Source organism: Dama dama, chromosome 18 (assembly GCF_033118175.1).
Source record: "Dama dama isolate Ldn47 chromosome 18, ASM3311817v1, whole genome shotgun sequence".
Taxonomy (NCBI): Eukaryota; Metazoa; Chordata; class Mammalia; order Artiodactyla; family Cervidae; genus Dama; species Dama dama.
In genome coordinates, this window is record NC_083698.1 from 5143658 (window position 1) to 5166181 (window position 22524).

The window sequence follows — 22524 nt, forward strand, 5'->3', positions numbered from 1 at the left end:
GAAGCCTTTCCTCAGAATGTGGTTCAGAGCAGCATGGGTGCTGGGGGGTAGTGGGAGTTCCAGGCCTCAGACAGAGGGTGGTGCTAAGAGCGAGCTGCATGCCCACAGGAGTGTCGGGGAAGACAAGGACACGCATGCCTGGGCCCGTGCCTTTCAATGAGCTTCCATGTCAGTGTGTATGAAGGAGGCCGTGGGTTTCCCTACGTGCTTCAATTTCAGTCTGAATTTGGCAATAAGAAGTTCAGGATCTGAGCCACAATCAGCTCCCGGTCTTGTTTTTGCTGACTGTATAGAGCTTCTCCTTCTTTGGCTGCAAAGAATATAATCAGCTTTTGGTATTGACCATCTGGTAATGTCCATGTGTAGAGTAATCTCTTATGTTGTTGGAAGAGGGTGTTTGCTATGACCAGTGTGTTTCCTTGAAATTAAGATTACAGATGTGTATATATGAATTTATACATCAGAGCTGCACAGCTTTACAGAACTATGAGTGTTTTTCTTTTATGAATTTCTTTCTCACAGTCAACAAAACTCTACCTTTTACACTTTTTCTTTCTAATGGTAATACTATTCAGCTTATGGTCTCTTCCAGGATTTACATAAGGATCCGTGATCACAAGGGGAGTGGTCCCTGCTGACAGATGTGGGTTTGCTCCTAACCACACTGCTCACTTACTGTTAATTTGGGGCAAGTTACCTAAACTCTCTGAACATAGGTTTCCCAACCAAAAATGATACAATTAAAAATGAGCTTAGTTTGCAACTTAAATGGGCTGACGGAATGGGTGCTGAATTTATGTTCTCTTTCACCGCCACCCACCCTCAGAGGAGGGAATTTTGTATCCTTGATTCCTTTGCCAAAATAAGTTGTTGACATTCATTGTGTTAGCTTGATAAGCCTGCCACAAGGAAGAAGCAGAGACCAGACAGCCTAGGCAGCAGACAGGATTGTCTCATCGTCCGGAGCGGGGACATCTGAGATCAAGGTGGTGGTGGGACTGATATCCCCGAGGCCTCTGCCCTCAGCTTGCAGGCAACCGTCTCCTCCCTGTATGCTCACTTGGCCTCACCTCTGCGCATGCATGTGTGTGTGTCTGTGTGTGTGTGTGTGTGTGTGCGCGTGCGCACGGGCACGTGTGCTCAGCTCCTCGTTCTATGAGGACACCAGCCAGGCTGGACCATGGGCCCCTCTAAAAGGCTCATTTTGACTTTGTGATCCCTTCAAAGATTTTGTCTCCATATGTGGTCACATCCTGAGAAACTGGGAGTTAGGGCTCCTACATGAAATCTGGGAGAGCGGAATTCAGTCTGTAACATTAGTGACTGGGGAAAACCCTCCAGGGCAATTTCTGGGTCTCAAAAAAGAGGCGGCCCCTTTGTAAAAACAGACAAATGTGTCTGTCCAAGTTGCTGTGTGTATGAAGCTGTGCCGGGAGCTGTGACCCAGGTCCCATTTCCTCCTCTGGGGGAAATGGACCAGCATCTCCTGTCCAGACTGGGAAGTGTCCATGGGAACGTGTCTGCCAAGGCTGGCAGCAGTGATGCCTAGGAAGCGCCAGTAAGTACTGGTGGGTATTTTATGAAACAGGCAAAGCAATGCTGAACTGATCATGAGAGCTGAAGTGTTGGTCACAGGTGTACAGCCTTTCTCCCATGCATGGGACAAGGGACTTGACAATTTCAGATGCATCTTCTAAGAAAATAGGAAGATCCCACGTCACATCTCTCACATTTAGAGATGACTCCCTGGCTGCAGTTGGAAGGTCCTGTTGGCCTTTTCTTTGATTTAGGGAACTGCCAGTGAAGCTACCCTGGTGGCCCTGCTGGCTGCTCGGACCAAAGTGACCCGACGCCTGCAGGCTGCCTCCCCGGAGCTGACACAGGCTGCCATCATGGAGAAGTTGGTGGCCTACGCGTCTGACCAGGTGAGTGTGGTGCCCAGAGCCCCCTTGAGCCTCCTGGGGTGGAATGGTTTGTGTGGTGTCAAGTCAAAACCACACCAAGGACTTCCTGGTGGTCCAGAGGTTAAGACTCTGTCTCCCATTGCAGGGGTGTGGGCTCTGCCCCTGGTCAGGGATCTAACGTCCCATATGCCTCAGGGGGTGTCCAAAAATTAAAAAAGAAAAACAACAGGCCGTGCAGTATCCTTTCCGATCCAAGAACAGTCCCCCAGGTGTCACTAAAGAAAAGATGTAGGCTGCAGGTGGGAACTTAGCAGATCAGACTGAAAAAAGAATAAACATGCTGTGAGATCACCCCGACCCCACCTGTCCCAGCTCGTGTTCAGGCCATCTGGCTGCCTTTAGCGCGGCATAGTGGAGCTGCATGTGGGGCTCAGGGCTCAAAGACCCGGGCTCACGTCCCAGCCCTGTGATTTTACGTTCTGTGATCTCAGACCAATCACGTCTGTTCTCGAAGCCTTTTTCAAACCATCAGACAGGGTCAAAAGGGCCTGCCACCTGCTGTTGCTGCTCTGCCAGCTAGTATTGCACTAAGATGAGGGATTAGGTGGTACTGTGTAAGGTTTAGAGTTCTCTGCCAGTGGGGGCATCTAGTCCATGATCAATTCCAGTGGTCAGCCTTCTTGAAAAAGGTTAAAAACCAAAGCAAAACGCAATTGTGTGAGAGAGAACAGAAGGAAAGCGTTGAGCAGTAGCCCCACGAGTGAACCAAGAGTCAAGAGGGCACCAAAATGGTGCCACCAGAGGCTTTGGTTCCACAAGGAATAGCTGATTTAGCTTCGCCCACATTAAACTTTTTTATTGTGGCAAAAGTCACATAATATAAACCATGCTACTTTAACCATATTTAACTGTACAGTTCAGGCTCCCCTGGTGGCTAAGATGGTAAAGAATCTGCATGCAATGTGGGAGATCCAGGTTCTATCCCTGGGTCGGGAAGATCCCCAGAGAAGGGAATGGCTACCCACTCCAGTGTTCTTGCCTGTAGAATTCCATGGACAGCAGAGTCTGGCGGGCCACAGCCCATCAGGTCATGAAGAGTTGGACCCGACGGAGTGATTAACACACACACCGTGCAGTTCAGTGGCACTAACTACATACACGCTCTTGTGCAACTCTCGCCATCATCCGTCTCCCAGATTTTTCACCTTCCTGAACTGAAACTCTGACCATCAAACACTAAGTCCCCACTACCCCGCCCCTCCCCTCCGTACCCCAGCCCCTGGCATCTACATACTTCCTGACTCTATAAAGCTGACTGTTCTAGGTACCTCATGCAAGAGGAATCAAACCGTTTTTGCCTGCTCAGACTGTATTTTGGAATGTATCTTTAAGGTTAACTTAATATACATTCTGTAAATAGATTGCTCCTTCTTTTTCCCCGTGCTGTACAGTATATCCTCATCGGTTACCTATTTCACACGCAGTCGTGTGTATATTTCAGTGCCAGTCTCCCACTTTATCCCCCTTGATGTCCAAAAGTTTGTTCTCTATATCACTGACGTAGTGTTTTTAATGAATTTCTTAATGCGGGCATTTCAACTGTGACAGCGTTGGAATCAGTGTAGTGCCCATGCTTTGATGCTTTGTCAGGAGGATCGTCTCTGTGTGTGTACTCTAACTCCAGCCGCTAGAGCTGCCCACAGAGGAAGAAAACGATTCACTTCTGTTTATTTCTCCCTTGCTTCCCAGACAGACATGAGAAAACTCTTAAAAATGCATGTGTAGGTCTCTATGTATCTATGTTGAGATAAGTTGCTATGAATGTTAGGTGGTAGCCTTTACCAGCAGGCTTTTCATGAGGGAATTTCACCCTAGAGAAATGATCCGTGATGTTCTCTAGTTTCTCCCAAGGAGGCTGTGTGGTAGTACTATCCTAGATGACAGGAGTCAGGGGGTTCATTACATCGAGTGGACAGCCATGGGCTCTAAGGCACAATTCTGTGGCTTTGAGTTCAGGTTTCCAAGGAGCAGGGTCTGATGTGGGGCTTTAGGGGTTCACCATTTATTAAGGGATGCTCTTTGGGGAAGCTTGTAGGAGTTAGGGAATCCAGATACACGGGGAAGGAATGAGCAAGGATGTGCCCTCTGGGATAGTCACCTCCCATCAGCTCCTCCTGAGTGGAATCTACATTTCAGATGAGCATTAGCCCCCAGGGGCACGGGGTCAAGGTGCTGGTTGTAAATATATAACCCTATCACCTTGCTCCTCGTCTGAGGGTAAAGAAGACACAACCACAAAGAGCTACTTCTGAGCATCGTCATATATTTCGCATGCAATTTTAGAGCCTCAGATGATAAGAGTGGGACTAGGAGCTTACTAAGAACCTTCTAGAGTAATATCATCAGGTGACATTACTAGGTGTCATTTTCCCAACTGTGTTTCCAAATGAGCATCCACTGCTTCTGTCGAATTCAAACCAGGGGATGAAAAAGCCCTCAATACAGCTCCGTATAAGACTGCCCTGATGGCTCAGCACGTAAAGAGTCTGCCTGCAATGCAGGAGACACAGGAGATGGGGGTTCGATTCCTGGGTTGGGAAGATCCCCTGGAAGAGGAAATGGCAACCCACTCCAGCATCCTTGCCTGGGAAATCCCATGGACAGAGGAGCCTGGCCGGCTACAGTCCGTGGGGTCAGGAAGTCGGACACAACTGAGCAGGCGCACGCCCTCGCCCGCAGGCACAGCCCAGCACTCTGCCCGCTAAGAGTCTGAATCATTCAGCTGGGAAGTAGAATCCTCAGGACCTGAAATAGCTCCTGGTCTGGAGGTGGTGCAGGGAGTTGGGGGTGCCCAGGAGCCCTGCAGAAGCGCTGGAGGCTGCTCAGAGTCTAACCTGGGCCTTTCTTGCAGGCACACTCCTCCGTGGAAAGAGCCGGCTTAATTGGTGGAGTGAGATTAAAAGCCATCCCTTCCGATGACAAGTTTGCCATGCGAGCTTCTGCCCTGCAGGAGGCCCTGGAGAGAGACAAGGCAGCCGGCCTGATTCCTTTCTTCGTAAGTTCCCCCGGCCCCACAGGAGTGTCTGGGCCCTGCTGGGGCAGTGGGTTGGGCCTGTGGTGACATGATCATTTCCTGGCTGCCGCGCGGTAGTCACCGGCCAGGCAGTACTCTGGTCAGTGAGTCTCTTCTTCAGGGCAGCTGGAGCAAAACTCCAATGATTTTCCCTTCCGCTTGTGTGAATCTCAGAAACACAGAGTACTCAGTCTGGGGCATACTGCTAAACCAAAAGATCTTGCTTCTGCTTCCTGTTAAAAATGACACCATAGGGTGCACCCTTGACATGGTAGATGCGTGATAGACATCGGAGTTAGCTGAATTAAAAATAAAATACGCTTTCCACCCAGAGGGGTGTCCTCAGTAGATACTAAGATGCATCGTTTGTGAGAGATGTGTTGCAAGCCAGCAGTGATTAATTTAAAATACAATTAAATAGGATATAATTAAAATATCTAACTATCCAAACATCAGCTAGTTTTGCTGTACACGGCTGGGCATCTTCCAGTGGGGGAGAAACAGCAGCTGTTACAACTGGAGCCTGGGCGCTGGCCTGCCTGGTGCGCTCACGGCGTCATCTCACGTCTGCGCCGGGCTGTCGGGTGTGACTGTGGCACTAGCCCTGTGGGGTCATCTGGCTGCACTTTGGAGTCACCTGGGGGGCTAAGAAGAATGCTGGGGCCCAGGCCCTGCTCCAGCCTCTCTGGGGACGATGCCAGATACTGGAATCGCTTCCCAGCAGCTTCCAGATTCTGCTGTGCACCCAGGAGTCCATGCCCCTAGGCACCCATCCGTATCTGGGTACTTCCGAATTGCAGAGCAAGCTAGGTTCAACAGACTCTAGGTGTCACATGTTTATAACTTCCATTACTTTTTAAGAGTTACTCTTTGAGATGAGCCTTTTTATCCAAAAATTGTTTTGATCAATTCAAATTTACCACCATTTGTTGAATAACTAACATGTAGCTGGAAGGCATGATTTTATACGCAATTTGATCTTGATTCAGGGATTTTCCAAGGGAATAAGGAGCATAAACAAATAATTGTAGAAATATCAACAAGTGTCAGGTTGTTGAGTTTGAAGATCTCTTTCATATTTTGGATTATTGTTGGAAACTGGTCCTTTATCAAGAGGTATGCTTTGCCAATGTTTTCTCCAAGTTGGTCACATGTTGTTTCATTCTTAGAAAGTATCTACCACAAAAAAGAAGTTTTTATTTTTAATGAAGTTCATCTCATCAATTTTTTTCATGGACTATGTCAGTGACACCTAAAAACTCATCTGCAAACCCAATATGTTCCAGATTTTCTCCTGTGTTAGCTTCTAGAAGTTTTATAGTTTTGCATTTTACATTTATATCTATGGTTCATTTTGAACTGGTTTTTGTAGATGGTATAAGTCTCTCCAAATCCATTCCTTGCATGTGAATGTTTGTCCCAGCACCATTTGTTGAAAAGACTCTTCTTTTCCCATTAAATTGCCTTTGCTCTTTGTCAAAGATCAGGTGACACATTTGTGTATGTCGATTTTTGGGTTCTCTGTTTTGATCCATTGATCTGTCTGTTTATTCTTCCCCAGTCCAACACTGTCCTGATCACTGTAGCTCTTACTAAGGCTTGAAGTTGGGTAGTGTCAGTCCTCTGACTTTTTTTTCTCCTTCTATATTGTGTTGTATATTCTGCCTTCTTTTGCTTCTCTCTATAAACTTTGGGTGTGGTTTGTCAATAGCCATAACATAATTGGCTAGAATTTGAATGAGACTGCATTGAATTTATAGATCAAATTATGAAGTACTGACATCTTGACAATGTTGAGTCTTCCTACCCATGTACATAGAATATTTTTCCATTTATTTTGATAAATTCTTTCATCAGAGTTTTATAGTTTTCCTCATATATATCTTGAGGCTTTCCTTGTAGCTCAGTTGGTAAAGAATCAATGCAGGAGACCCAGGTTCAATTCCTGGGTCAGGAAGTTCTCCTGGAGAAGGAAATGGCAACCCACTCCAGTATTCTTGCCTGGAGAATCCCACGGACAGAGGAGCCTGGCAGGCTACAGTCCATGGGTTTGCAAGAGTTAGGCACAACTTTGCAACTAAACCACCACCATATAGATCTTATCCATATTTTGTTAGATTTTTATCTAAGTATTTCTCCCTCTCTCTCTCGCTTTGCCGCTCTAGTTTGGTGTTAGTGTACATGGTATTGTGTTCTTAATTTCAAACTCAAATTTTTCATTGCTGAAGTATGAGAAAGCAACTGACTTTTGTATATTACCCTTTATTCTCTGTCTTGTTATAATTGCTTACTAGTTTCAGGAGGTTTTGGGTTTGATTTTGATTCGGGGGGTGGATTTCTATATAGACAACTGTGTCATCTTCAAACAAAGGTAGTTCCATTTCCCCCTCTCAATCTGTGTATCTTTAGCCCCTTTTTTGTCTTTTTGTAATAGCTAGAATTTCCAACCTCATGTTGAATAGGCCTGGTGAAAGCAAATATCCTTGCCTTGTTTCTGTTCTTGTCAGGAAAACCTTTACTTTCTCACTATTAACTCTGACGTCAGGTTTTTAATAGATGTTCTCTATCAGGTTGAGGTAGAACATCTATTAAAACATCTGCTCTATCCTGTTGGCTAGGATTTTTAAAATTTTGCTGGATTTTGTCAAATATTTTTTGTTTATCTATTGATATGATCATGTGATTTTTTTTCTTCTTTAGCCTTTTGACATGATAGGTTATGTTAATTGATTTTCAGTGCTGAATCAGTCTTGCATACCTATAGTTAAGTCCCACTTGGTTGTTATTTTGTATATATTATTGAATTAAATTTGCCTGTGTTTTGTTGAGAATTTTCACATCGATCAAAAGAGATATTTGTCTGTGGTTCTTTCTTTTCATGTCTTTGTCTGATTTTGGAATTTGGGTAAGACTGACCTCACAGAATGAGTTAGGAAACATGCTGTTTTCCTCGGTTTTCTGGAAGAGAGTATAGAGAACTAGTTTTACTTGTCTCCTTTTTAACTGAAATCATATTTTGTTAGTTTCACGTACACAGCATAGTGGCTCAGCATTTTTACGGGTTATGCACAGCTGAAATTTACTATCATATGATGCCATATTTCCCTGTGCTGCGCGATGCATCCCTGTCCTGGCCCAGTACTTGCTTATCCAGCTTACCCACAGTAGTTTCTGCCTCTTGGTCCCCTACCCTCACCACTCCTCTCCCCCTGGCAATCACGAATTTGTCTTCTGTATCTAGTTTAATGCCTTTCTTGAACGTTGGGTAGATTTTACGAGTGAACCCACCTGGCCTGGTTGCTGTCTGTTTTGGGGGGCTATTACTTTATTGATTGTATTTTTTGATAGATACAGGTCATCTTAGTCTGTTCTGCTTGCTACAATAAAATGCCACAGACCAGGTGTCTTATGAACAACAAAACTTTATTTCCCCCAGTTCTGGAGGCGGGAAGTCTGAGATCAGGGTGCCAGTGTGGGTGCTCCTCAGGGTCTTCTCCTGGGTGCAGACGGCTGACTTCTTGCCATGTCCTCATATGGAGGAAGGGGCTCAGGGGCTCTGTGGGGCCCTTTTATAGAAGCACTAACCCTGTTCTCAAGGGCCTCATCCTCAAGATCTCCCAAAGGCCCTGCCTCTTAATACCAACGACTTGGATTTCAGTGGTTTTGCAGATGTTAGCGGCACATAAACATTCAAGCTGTGGCACAGACCTGTTGAAAGCATCTATTTTTCTTTATGTGAGTTTTTCTAAAATTATATCTTTCAAAGAATTGATCCATTTCTTTCAGGTTTTCAAATTTGTGGGCATAGAGTTATTCATAATATTATTTAAATATTATCTTTTTACCACCCAAGGGGTCAGAAATGATGGTCCTTTTATTTCTAATATTAGAAATTTGTGTCCTCTCTTTTTTCTTAGTTAACCTAGTTAGATGTTTATCAATTTTATCGATCTTGTCAAAGTACCAGCATTTGGGTTTGTTGATTCTCACTATTGATTTCCTGTTTCTAATTTCATTAAGTTCTACTCTAATTTTTATTATTTATTTTCTTTTAGGCCCTTTGGATTTAATTTTCTCTTTGCTTTCTAGTCTCCTAAGGTGGAAGCTTCCATTCCGGATTTAAAATTTTCTTTTTCTATTGTATTCATTTAATGCTATAGAGTTCCCCCTAAACTATTATCATTTGTTCCCCCAAACTAATTATTTTCACTGCATTTCACACATTTTGGTAAGTTGTATTTTCATTTTCATCGAGTTAAAAATAATTTGAAAATTTCCCTTTGCCCTATATGTTAATTAAAATCTTTACTGTGTTGTCAAACCATAAACATGATATGTCTCTCTGTTTATTTAAATCTTCTTTTTCATCATATAAGCCTATACTTGCTTTGCTAGATTTATACCTACATAATTCTTTTTTTGAACAGTTATAAATGGTGTTGTATGTTTAATCTAGGTGTCCATGTGTTTATTGTAGCTTACAGAAATACAGTTAATTTTTATGCTGATCTTATATCCTGTAATGCTGCTGAACTCACTTGTTAGTTCTAGGAGGGTTTTTAAGAAACGAATTTTATGGGTTTTTCTGTCTAGATAACCATGTCGTACGCAAACAGGTACAACTGTATTTCTTCCCTTCTGACCTGTTTGCCTTTTATTTATTTTTCATGCCTTTTTGCACTGGATAGAATTTCAAGTACTATTTGTTTGGCAGTGATGAAGGTAGGCATTCTTATCTGGTTTCCAACATTAAAGTGGAATGAATGAGTTTTTCACCATTGAATATGATGTTATCTTTAGACTTTGTAGATGTTCATTATCAAATTGAGAAAGTTTTCTCTATTCCTGAAGTTCTGAGAATTTTTATCATGAATTAGTGTTGAATTTTGTCAAATTATTTTTATACACTGATTGATGTGGTTGAGTGGTTTTATTAAGCCTGTTAACAAGGTGGATTACAGTGGATTTCAAATATTAAACCAGCCTTGCATTCCTGAAGTAATCTCATTTGTTCATAATATAATTCCTATTGCTAGATTCTAATTACTAACATTTAAGGACTTTTGCTTCCATATGCATGAGTAATATTGGTTTGTAGTTTTCCCTTTTTATAGTCTTGTTTTGATGTTAGGGTAATACTGACTTTATAAAAAGACTTGAGAAGCAGTTCCTTCCTCTGCTATTTTCTGGAAGAGATTGTGTAGAATTGATGCTAATTGTACTTTAAACATCTGGTTTTGAATTCAGTTCTGTTCTATATATGGGAAAAAGCCGGAGTCTGGGTTCTTGGAAATCACTCCTTTGATATACACCTTAACCATCCGGGGTCAGTATCTGGCTTTTCTCCATCCTGAATCCACTCGGGGTGCACGTCTGGGGCAGCGGCAGTGGCTGATGGCTTGGTGGCCACAACCTTGTTTGCTTACTGATGTGGCAGGCAACCTTCTTCTTTATACCCCCATGATGTGGTGGTGGAAATTCAGAGCAGGGCAGTGTTTCATTTTGGCTGCTACTCTGTGTCTTTGTGTTGCTGAAGACTTTGAAATAAGCATCATCTATGTGCTCTTCTGGAGAAGGCAATGGCACCCCACTCCAGTACTCTTGCCTGGAAACTCCCATGGACGGAGGAGCCTGGTAGGCTGCAGTCCGTGGGGTCGCTAAGTGTTGGACACGGCTGAGTGGCTTCACTTTCACTCTACACTTTCATGCACTGGAGAAGGAAATGGCAACCCACTCCAGTGTTCTTGCCTGGAGAATCCCAGGGACGGGGGAGCCTGGTGGGCTGCCGTCTGTGGGGCCACACAGAGTCGGACACAACTGAAGCGACTTAGCAGCAGCGGCAGCATGTGCTCTTCAGGGTGGCCAAGACCTCTGTTGGGGCATTTTATGTGCATCATTTAAGAGCTATCTACACCTCCATCAATTACATTTCACTATCCTCATGGTGGGCTCTCAAGCAAAAGGTGACAAGTTCACAGACTTCGGAGCAAGTGCCAGATACTCACACTCATTGCACTTCAAAGCCTATCGTGATGGAATAAGTGACAATTCCATGCTAATTCACTAAGTCACTCACTTGTTTGACAAATGAACACCCATGACATACTGGGCCTGTGGGACTGAGATCAAGGAGAGCCCTCAACCATCCTACTGGCTGGAGTGGAGATATTAAGGGAACAGTCTGCACCAGGGTGCAGTGTAATCTGCATTAGAGGTCCAGTGATTTGGAGCAGAGGGATTCACAGCTCATCAGAGCTCATAGTCTGACCTGTATGAAATGCCTGCTTCCTTAGAGCCCTCCCTCTGCCAGCCCCGCGGATCTGTGGGTAGGCATGGTCCCATTCCTCTTGCAATGCTCCTGGTGGCAGATAGACATGTCCACTGAACTTTGTGCCATTTGGTGAGGACTATGCATGTGGACAGTGCTTCCCTGGGGGCTCAGATGGTAAGGAATCTATCTGCAATGTAGGAGACCCCTGGTTTGACCCCTGGTTCAGGAAGATCCCATGGAGAAAGGAATGGCGACCCACTCCAGTACGCTTGCCTAGAGAACTGCATGGACAGAGGAGCCTGGAGGGTTACAGTCTGTGGGGTTGCAAAGAGTTGGACATGACTGAAGCGACTAACGCACACACATGCACATGGACGAGGGGTAGAGGGTATGATGAGCTCAGTAGGGGGGGTGTCAGTGAAGTCTTTGCTGACAGTTAACATATAAACCCCCCTGTCCTGGAGGACACGCATCACGAGCCTGTCTTGTGGAAGAAAACAATACTGCAAAGGCACAGAGACAGGGAGGATCACTGGATGCATGAGAAGATGCAGCTGGCCGTTGTCGTAAAGGGGCAGCCAAGGGCCCATGAAGCTGGAAGGAGAGGCTGCCTGGACCAGGCAGGAGTGTTGCTTGAGCTTTGACATGTTTGCCGGTTCCCATTGAAATGAATGCCTGGTGGTTATCATCCTTCACATATGTGGCTCTGTGCCCGATCCTGAGATGCAGATCCTGATGCCTGGATATCTCAGGGAGCTTGCTGACCCTGGAGGTCTAGCCAGTCCTGGAGATCTGGAAGGCACGTGAGCCTTTCCTAAGCAAGCTAGCCCCCTGGAGCCCATGAGCCCTGCCCACCTCCTTCATGGTTCACAGAGGGGCTACAGCCCCTTCAAAGTGTGACCTGCTATGGAAAGTAGGGGGCAGATTGGGCAGATCTGACCTGGGAGCCCTCCATGAACTCGCCGGGTCTTGTGATACATTTCTCTTTCTTCCTCTGGGTGGTTTGCTTTCCTGACCTGATACGATCAGGCCCAAGGCAGAGGGCAGAGCCTGCGGGCAGTGGTGAGACTGGCCGATGAGGAGGGTTGGGCAGCGTGGGGTAGCAGGACAGCTCCAGGCTCTCAGAGGTGGGGCGCCCAGCCCGCCTCCCCCTTTGCAAATGTGATTAGGTCTCTGCAGAGCGGCTAAAATCAGGTTAGCATCTCTGAGCTGAGCAGCGTAATCAGAGCCTGGAGCAGAGCAGGTGCTGGGGTTAAAGCAGCTTCTGAGAATGAGGACAAGCTGCCTCACAGCCCTCAAAACACGGAACACACGGGCCCTGCCATCCCCCAGCCTGGCACATCCTCCTAGGAGCCTGCACCCCATGTTGCCCACATGCTGTGGAGGGAGCTGCCCAGGGATGGGGTTGGTTGGAAGGGCCTCAGGCATGGCCCAGTGTGCTGGGTTCTTTAATGGCAGAACCGGAGTTAAGAATACCTGGACTCTCTTCTCGGTCTGGTCCTGCCTGTTTGTCCTCAGACCCCACGCTGAGTGTCTCTCTTAAGCTAACAGTAAAGTAGGGGGTCCTGAAGACATCCAAATCAGGAGGGTCCTGACTACTGAATATAATGTCTGCAAAGCTCCCAGACCTGGCTGAGACATGGTCTCAGCTGAGGGCCACTCCTAGGACTGGGCAGTGTTTTGTTGATTTTACAAAATGCTCCACGGCAGAGTGAAAATATAAATACTAACATAAAAATCTCAGAATAAAAGGTGTAATATTAACCAAATCTCGTCATAAGAGTCAAACAATACTAATATTTGGTGAAATTATTCTAGACTCACTGTCATATACACATTAATAGAAAATAATTTTAACAAGCGGATATTCAGGTTGCATTTTAAAAAATAGATGGTATGGCATTTATTTCCATTAGGATTTAACTGAGGAAAATGAGATGAAATGAAAGGAATTCCTGGATGTCAGAAGTGTCATTCCTAAGAGACTTGAGAAAATAATTTGCAAGTGATATTAAGATGGTTGAATCATCCTCTGGTTTTTTTTTTTTTTTCTTTAAAGCTACACAAGCTTTATGACATAAACAAAGCATTTTATAGGTTTCATGTTCTACCTACCAAACCAGGACCCTTAGACAAAGTGTTTTGATATTCAGTTATATTTTTGGAAGGAATTGCAAACTCCAGAGGAAAATGGCTCACTGACTCAGATTCCCACCCAGTGACTCTTCTGGTCAGGATTGAGCAGGCCTGGAGAATGACTGGTGCTTGGACGGGGGCGGGAGGGGCGCAGTGTGAGGGGTGGGCACACAGGTGGGAGGACAGGGTCTGAGAAGCTGTGGGAAAGGGCAAAGGTGCAAGGTCTACACTCTCAGACCTTAGGCTCTGGGCATATCCTGGTCCAAAGCATTTGTGTTGTAAATGAGAAAGCAAACACCCAGCAGGCGTCCGCAGGAGGCAGAGCTGGGCCTCCCTCTGGCCTCAGTGTCCCACCTGCTTGGCTTCGACCTCTGTGTATCCATCTTGCCTTTTCATTCTGGTGGCTGGTAACTGGATGTCTCAGGAAGCTTGCTGACCCTGGCGGTCTAGCCAGCTCCTCGGCACCTAAAGGAAAGTGCCCCTTTCCTAGGCACACCAGCACTCTCAGAGCCCACAGACCTGGCCACACGCCCTGCGGGGCTCTCACACTCCAGGCCACTGTTCTCCCGCCCTGAGCCCCCAGAGCCAGGGGCCAGACAACCAGAGCAGCTCTTGTGCCCACAGCCCATTGCAGTGATCTGAAATAACTCACACTTGTCAGTATTAAGCCTGCCTCGCCTGTTCCTTTCTGCTGGAACCTGGAGTTCGTGCCCGCCCCTTGCCCTTCTCTCCAGCCCTTCCTCCACCTCCTGCTCAACACTGGTGCTTTCCTGTGTGGCCCTGCATGGCACGGCATCCCCTCTCCCTGTGGGTATCACAAGCTATCCGTGCAGCGGCGATAGCCTCCCACACTCTTGGCCTTCCCTGACTATGCCCGCTGAGCCATCCCTGGGCAGACCCCCACACCTCCCTGGAAGACCGCTTTGACTCTGAGACACGTTTGGTTTTCAGATCAAACACAGGTGGGCGCAGGTGAAATGCAACCAGGGAGGCCTCCTGTAAACGCTTCTCAAGTTTACAGGCTTTGTTTTTCTGATCCTTCCGTCTCTATTCTTGGGGCACAGATAATTGCTGGAGGCTCCATAAAGGCCACACAGATTGAATGAAATGTCAGTCTTGTCACATGGAAAGAGAAATTTCATTATTTAGACAGCACCCGCCACCATAGATCAATTAGGCTCTTTGGTTTTGAAAACATCAGATGCTTTTTGATCGTTTGGAGGGTGTTTGCATGCAGTGAATGTTTCAGCACCCAATCTGTGCCAGCAAAGTGTGAGTTCCTAGCAACATGAACAAATAAGATGCAGACCCTGGTCTCAAGAGCTTCGTGGATTTCCAGGGCTGGGCCTGGGGGTGTGGCTGTGTGTGTGGAGGTTACAGCAGGGACTATGACATAGGACTGAACAAAGGACATTTGCTTCTTACCCTCCAGGTGGTGGCTACACTGGGGACCACATCCTGCTGCTCCTTTGACAACCTCTTAGAAGTGGGGCCCATTTGTAAGTATCTCATTAAATTTTATTTGGAAAAAATTTTCCTGATATCCAAAGACTTTAGTGAACTGTCTCTTTGGGCTCTCCTTCATAATATTAACTTAATATTATATTACACCACTATATAATAATATATAACTGACTGATAGGAAAAGACTCTGATGCTGGGAAAGATTGAGGGCAGAAGGAGAAGGGGACAACAGAGGATGAGATAGTTGGATGGCATCACCGACTCGATGGACATGAGTTTGAGCAAGTTCTGGGAGTTGGTGATGGACTAGGAAGCCTGGCATGCTGCAGTCTGTGGGGTTGCAAAGAGTCAGACATGACTGAGTGACTGAACTGACTGATTGATAATATATTATATAAACGTAATATAATTATATAGTAACACACTGTATTATAATATAATGTTAACATCATGAAACTTACTGTGGGATAGCCTGCCAGACTCTTCTCACGTTTACAGTGAACTCCAAAAACTCAGAACTTGGGCTAATTGGACAACAGTTAACCTTAGCTGTACCAACACAGTGTTAGTAAGTGAAATACAACAGTGATATCAGATTGCAAAGGCTGTGTTGTCCCATTGAAGAGAAACAACTTTGCAGATTCTCAGAGGGTTGTGTGTGGGATGGCAGGAGAGTTTCCTGTCCTTGGAGTAAGTCTTCCAGCATCTTTTATGGTTTTTTTTTTTTTTTTTTTTTTTGCCTTCTTGGAATTCCTGAATATAGGTGAGCAAATTAAAACAATTAAGCAAATCAATTAAAAACAAAACAAAAAAAAACTGGATTCCTCCCAAGAAGAAAGTGAGCTTTGTGTGTTTACTGGGAGCCTCCCTGGAGAAGGGAATGGCAACCCACTCCAGTATTCTTGCCTGGAGAATCCCGTGGACAGAGGAGCCTGGCAGGCTACAGTCCATTGGGTCACAAAGAATCGGATGTGACTGAGGGGCTAACAGTTCACTTAACTTCCCTCCTCCCTCAGTGGAGCATTGAGGTTTTCTTAAGCAGAATTCAAAGAATTCAAGGGTGAGCTGGGAATAAATGGCTTGGACCTGAGGCTCTAGGAACACAGCAGGGCTTTCTCTTGCTGGAAGGCCTCTCCTCAGGCAAGGGCCCGGCTTATGAGCATCCTCTCTGTCCTCGGGGCAGGAGAACCAGCTCCTTAGCTGCTGGCAGAGCTGCTGCTCAGGGTGGGGGGAGCCAGCTGGAGGGCCTAGATGTTTCCTAGCCACGCTGTGGCTTGTGCCAGGCATCCAGCCGGCTGCTGGGCCTGGCTTACTGCCCATTTGTGGAACTCCAGGGGTTTCTCAGCTCTCCTCACCTGGGTCCACTTGTGGACCACACTCAGGGGATGCAGGAGTGGACCATCTCCCCCCACCATGAGTGATGGCTGGATGGCGTGCGTCGGGCTGGCCGCAATCACAGCAGCAGTGCTGCAGCCCAGCCCTGTGGCTTCCGTTCTGAGCTCTGCGCCCATCTGCAAAGTGCAGTCAGAAGCACTTGTCATTGTGAACTGATGGGATTCTGAGTGACTGAGTTAACACACAGAGAGGGTGCGAGGCAGGAGGGTGGGAGGAGCCCTCGGGATCCAGGAGATGTGGAGCTGTTGGCTGGCCCACCAGGTGGCCTCGGGCGTTCCTGGCCTGTCCCCCCGGGCGCCAGCTCCCCAGCCGTGACCATGGCAGATGTCTGTCCCTCCCGCTGGCTGGAGTCAGAGGCGCAAGGCCGGGGTTGGGGGCCAGGGAGGAGGGACAAGCTGGCTGTGGCCATAGGCGTGGCTTCACGAGCTGCAAACCCTGATCCTGGGCCAAGGCGCTGGGCCACTGGATTCAGATGTCAGGTTGGGAACTGGACGTCCGGGCCCCTGGCCAGCGGATGGCAATCCACGGCTATCAGATTAGAGGGCTGAGAGCCCCACGGGGCACAGCCCACAGGACCCTGCCCCCCAGCACCGGCTGCTCTCCTGTCCTGGGGCTCTGGGGCTCCTGGGGCTGGGGGCTGTGGGAAGAGCTGGATCATTGAGGGGCTTTTGGTGCCCCTCAACGTAGAGGCTGTTCCCAGGGGACCGAGGGATCCAGTGAGCACCACTACCCTCCACTCACTGCCCAAGCTTATCCATGAGGGCAATTTGGATGATTCTATTTATGATTGGCAAGGCTCTTATTAACCATGGGTGGTGTCTTCACAGTTGAATGAGCACCTTTTACCTGCTTGCCCTCCTCTGAGTGTCGTTTTCTTGCTTGTCACCAAATATTTAGCATTCTTCAACTTTGGACAAGGCCAGGTCAACCTTGTACTATAGTGCAATCACAGGAAACCATTAAAATAATTCAGATTAGTCATCTTGGCCAGTATTGACCAAGAGGCTTATCAGAATCTGGTTTTCTCCCAACTGCTGCTTTAGGAAAGGTGCTTTTTTAAAAAACAGTATTTATTTATTTATGTATGTGTTTGGCTGCTCCAAGTCTTAGTTATATCACATGGGATCTTCAGTCCTCGTTGAGGCATGTGGGATCTTTGGTCTCAGCATACAGACTCTTTTTTAAAATTGATTCTTTCTCTGCGGCTGCACTGGATCTTCACTGCTGTGCACGGACTTGCTCCAGCCGCGGCCGGCAGGGCCTCTCTTCAGTTGCTGGGCGTGTGCTTCTCCTGGCGGGGGCTTCTCTCGTTGCAGAGAGCGGGCTCCAGGGGCCTTGGGCCTCAGTAGCTGTTGTTCCACAGCATGTGGGATCTTCCTGGATCTGGGGTTGAACCTATGTTCCCTGCATTGGCAGGTGGATTCTGAACCACTGGATGGTCAGGGAAGTCCCATGTGAACTCTCTATTTACAGCATGTGGGATCTGGTTCCCTGACCAGGGATAGTCCCTGCATTGGGAGCATAGAGTCTTAGGCACTGGATCACCAGGGAAGTCCCAGGAAAGACACTTTCTGTTCAGTTTCTTTTGAAACAATTTGCCAGTGCGACTGTTTCAGTTGGTCATCTTGGAGTGATCAGTGGGGATTCCTGGTAGATTTTATTGAGAAAAGGACAAGAAACAGAAAGCAGAGAGTTGAAGGCAGACAGGCAGAAGGTATGAAGGTGGGAAGCTGGGGGTGGAGGTCCCTGGGAAGGGGAGGCGGGGAGGGGATACAGGGCAGGCAGGATGGAATGGCTGGTGAGGATGCAGCAGACACTTCCAGAGGTCTGCTGCTTCTGTCCGTGGGGCCATGGAAGCCTTGGAAGGAAACATGCAGGCAGCGGGGGCTCGAGAGGGACAGAGGCTGCCTCCTCCCTTGTGGCTGGAGCAGAAAGCTCCCTGTCCAGGCAGCCTCATCTGGGTGCTGGGTGGGCCTGGTCCTGGGGCGTGCAACTCCTGTGTTCCAGCCATGGGGTCTCTAGGACCCCTGACTCCTACAGATATCTTCAGTACTTGAAGAGGCTAGGAGGCAGGTTGTGCTGTCAGTTAATCACATGTAAGACTCAGGATGTGGCCATGGTAGCCTTGGCTCTTCCTTTCCTCGTGGAGAGAGGAGAACCCCATTGGGAATCCACTCAGCAAGGGTATCTGGAAGTTCCTTCTGCAGGAGTTTATATTTAGTCTTTTCCTTTTTCAATTGAAATGTTTATTGAGATAATGATAGAGCCACATGCATCTGGTTCAATCACTTCATCACATAGAGAAAGGGATAAAGTAGAAACAGTGACAGATTTTATTTTCTTGGGCTCCAAAATCGCTGTGGACAGTAACTGCAGCCATGAAATTAAAAGATGCTTGCTCCTTGGAGGGAAAGCTATGATAAACCTAGACAACATATTAAAAAGCAGAGACATCACTTTGCCAACAAAGGTCCATCTAGCCAAAGCTGTGGTTTTACCAGTAGTCATCTATAGATGTGAGAGCTGGACCATAAAAAAGGCTGAGTGCTGAAGAATTGATGCTTTTGAACTGTGGTGCTGGAGAAGACTCTTGAGAGTCCCTTGGACTACAAGGAGATCAAACCGTTCAATCCTAAAGGGAATCAACCCTGAGTATTCATTGGAAGGACTGTTGCTGAAGTTGAAGCTCCAATACTTTGGCCACCTGATGTGAAGAGTCAACTTGTTGGAAAAGACCCTGATGCTGGGAAAGATTGAAGGCAAGTGGAGAAGGGGACGACAGAGGATGAGATGGCTGGATGGCATCACTGACTTGATGGACATGAGTTTGGGTAAACTCCAGGAGTTGGTGATGGACAGGGAAACCTGGTGTGCTGCAGTCCATGGGGTTGCAAAGAATCAGACTTGATTTAGCAAATGAACAACAGAGCCACATAATAGACAACCTCTGTGTACTTTTCCCAGTTTGTTCTGATGGTAACATTTTGCAAAACTGCAATACATGTCACAACCAGTCAGGGTGTGTCCCTGGGCTCTCACAGGCTGGCGGGAGGCTGCCTACATTTCCTGGCCCCTCTGGGAGATCCAGTGAATACTTGTAGTTCCCAGTCCTCCAGGACTCAGAACTGATATGAAATGACCCAAAGCCCCCATTTTAAGCCCTGCTGTTACACTGTCTGGGGGATGAGTCCTAGCAGACACAGCCTTCCCCTCCCCAGAGTCAAGGGCAAAGTCCAGAGCTCCTTGGGGTGAAGCTAATTCTCTCTGCAGCCGTCTTTCTGGGGACTCCCTTCCCACCGGAGGCCCATCTGCCTTTCCCCACCCACTGCTCCCTCCGAGATCCCCTGTATCCTCTGGAGTGACACAGCCCTGGGGGCTGGCATCATTCCAGCCCCCTCCTTGGGGTCTGAGGTCAGATCTCCTCTCCTCTGTCTTCCCAGGCGAGGCCCAGCTAAGGGAAGGGGCTGTGGCTTCACTGTGCGACAAGCATCTTTCTCGCGGGGTGAGGGCTGAGGGGCCCCCAAGCTCCATCCCCCTCCTCCCGCCCTCGCGGCTGTATTCCCTCCTACCTTGTCTGCCTGAGCTGGACACAGACCCTGGCATCTGTCAGACTCTACCCAAGTGCCTCTAACAGAAAATGCAGTTCTCTGACAGCAGCCTCTGTGGCCCCACGGAGGACCCAAGCTTGCCCTGAGATTTTGTGTCCATCCTTTACGCATGTCTGAAGCTTCTCCCTCCCTCAGTAGAGCTGAGCTTTAGCAACGACCGATGACAGCGTTCTGCAGCGGTGCTGCCCTTGTGTCCTTCCATGACCCCATTTCTCCTAAGGCTTCGTGCCCTTTCCAGCACACAGCCACATTATGGGGGGCTCTGGGGCACCCAGGGGCAGGCTGGTCTGTGTGAGGCATTTTAGGCCTCACCCAGTGTGACCCTGTGTTAATTACCATTGTCCCAGGACACATTTGAGCTTAATCCAACTGAGGGCTTTCGTTCCTTCCATCCTGAAGATCAAACTGAATCACGGCTTTGAAATGTGTCTTCCATCTTTTATCAGCAGAATTCAGAAGTGCTCCTCACTCCTCATAGCATTTGTGTGTGATGAACCAGCATCACGCAGGCAAAAGTGAACTGTGAATCTATTCACCTGCACGGATGCATTGGCAGGTCCTGACCAGCCCCTGCAAGGGAGCCCTGATCCAGGTCTCCTGGGGCAGCATCTGCCTCCGTAAGGGAAGGAGCCCACCCCTTGATCTAGACCCACCACCTCTCCTGCTTGCGTGTTTCACAGCTATGGGACGCCCCCAGTGCTGAGGCTGGGAATAGTCACAGTGATCACGTCATTCCTCGCCGGGTTGGTCCTACTGTCGTGATGGGTACAGTATGAGTGCCATCTGGTTTATCCCTCGGGGTCTGAGTGCTGTTTTATCTCCATTTGCTGAGAGCAGACCGAGCGTGCAGCGTGGCAGTAAGGCCACACGGCTGCTGGCACCTGGGGGAGGGATTTGAACCCAGATGCACCCGAATCGAGGGAGCTCGTTCAGACAGGACTCTCCCCCAGCTCAATGCTAGAAGATTGCTGTCCTGTGAGGCCCTTCTCGTGTGGCTGGAACCCAAGATTCACACTCATGAAAGGAGCTGAAAAGATTTAGCAAGAATAACATAGGTGCGTGAACTTCCTGTGGGGATGGAGGGGGGCAGAGAGACCAGTGGGGACTGTGGGTGGTCCCAACCTCAAGAGATGCTTGTGGGAAGGGCTTCAGAGCCCAGAGAATTGGAAAGAAAGTTCGCAATGAGTGAGGCGGGGAGAGCAGAGCAGAGCGCATACCTGGAGTGGATGTGGACAGCGGGATGAGGGTGGGGAATGCTGGTCTCATGGCGCTCTGCTGGGCCTGAGGGTCAACTCCGAAAGTCCAGGTGCTCCCCTCGCCTCCATGCGTGTGCTGCGTACTGGTCCCCGTGCCTGGCGCTGTCAGGCCAGCAACAGTGAAGGGCTGCTGCCTCAGCATCATCACCTGTCAGGGATGCAGGCCTCAGACCAACAAACACTATTGACAGACCATGTTCAAATGGTGCCGGGATGGGACAGGTGCTTGACTCCAGCACAGGGACACCCTCCAGGACTCACAGGTCGTTTCTGGGCTTCAGGTCACGAGGAGGGCTTGTGGCTGCATGTGGACGCCGCCTACGCGGGCAGTGCCTTCATCTGCCCTGAGTTCCGGCATCTTCTGAACGGCGTGGAGGTGAGTGTGCTCTTCAGCAAGATCACTTTTATTTATTTACTTATTAATATTTTTATTGGGGGGTAGTTGCTTTACACTGTTGTGTTAGATTCTGCTGTATAGCAAAGTGAATCAGTTAAACATACTCAGTGCTCTGCGTGAGCTCAATGGGCAGGAAATCATTTTTAAAAGGCACACTGTCATCAGTGATTTGTCTTCATAAGGACGTGATACTTTTATTTTTCACTACTGTGGTTCATTTCAGCAAGTGATTTCCATACCCATTTCTGTGCTGATTAGAAGTTACACCTCCCTGTGACAGGGGGTGAGAACCTCCCTCGTTCCAAAACCTGTCTTCTCAAAGAAGACACACCTGATGTTTATACTATTTCTCAGTCTACAGATCCTGGGCAGAGCTGCCATGATAGGGTAGATTTTTAGTTCATAAGATGATGGGGAAATATTTAGGAAGAAAATAAAAATCTTAATGCATTTCAGATCAATGGGTAGTTTTTAAAAACCAGTCCACCATTCCATTCAGTCTAAGTCAATCTCACAGTCATGTTCTGATCACGCAATTCAGCATGATGTTCACGTTCATAGAGGTGGAGCGAGTAGCTATCAGCACATTTAAATGTCCCATGCACGCTCAGAATTTGGAATATATGGCCTGTAATGCCTCCTAAAACATCTGATTCTTTTGAGAAGCAGTGATCAAAATGGTTGGCCGATGGTCTGCTTCTCCAGGGTGCAGACTTAACACACAAAGATGATCTTCGGGACAGATTCTGATAAATTATTCCAGACCCAAGCAGGTTTTCACTGTCAGCAGCTCCCAGGGCAGGAGGCTCCTTCTTGCCAGGGTCTCAGATGTACATGCAGCGAAGGGCCCAGAGCAGCAGGCTTTGTCAGTAACGACTTCATGCTCAGAGGCAGGGGTTTCTTGAGACCATGGCCTCAGTGGTGCAGGAATCAAGGGTGTTGTCTTGGGCTTGAATAGCTGGTTTGCCTCCTGGCTTTGCGTCAAGACCAGCCATGTCCCCTTGGGCAGGCTAGTAACCT

General features: G+C 47.7%; 1 protein-coding gene across 4 annotated transcripts in view; it reads left to right on the forward strand.

The window, feature by feature from the left end:
* The window catches only part of DDC (dopa decarboxylase), an 88653-nt gene that overhangs the window by 30393 nt on the left and 35736 nt on the right, over positions 1-22524 (forward strand). For all 4 annotated transcript variants that reach the window (XM_061164824.1, XM_061164825.1, XM_061164826.1 and 1 more), the window contains 4 exons: positions 1791-1925; positions 4816-4959; positions 14817-14883; positions 21389-21483. In XM_061164824.1, coding sequence (XP_061020807.1) covers positions 1791-1925; positions 4816-4959; positions 14817-14883; positions 21389-21483 — 441 coding nt within the window. The remainder of the gene's footprint in view (positions 1-1790; positions 1926-4815; positions 4960-14816; positions 14884-21388; positions 21484-22524) is intronic.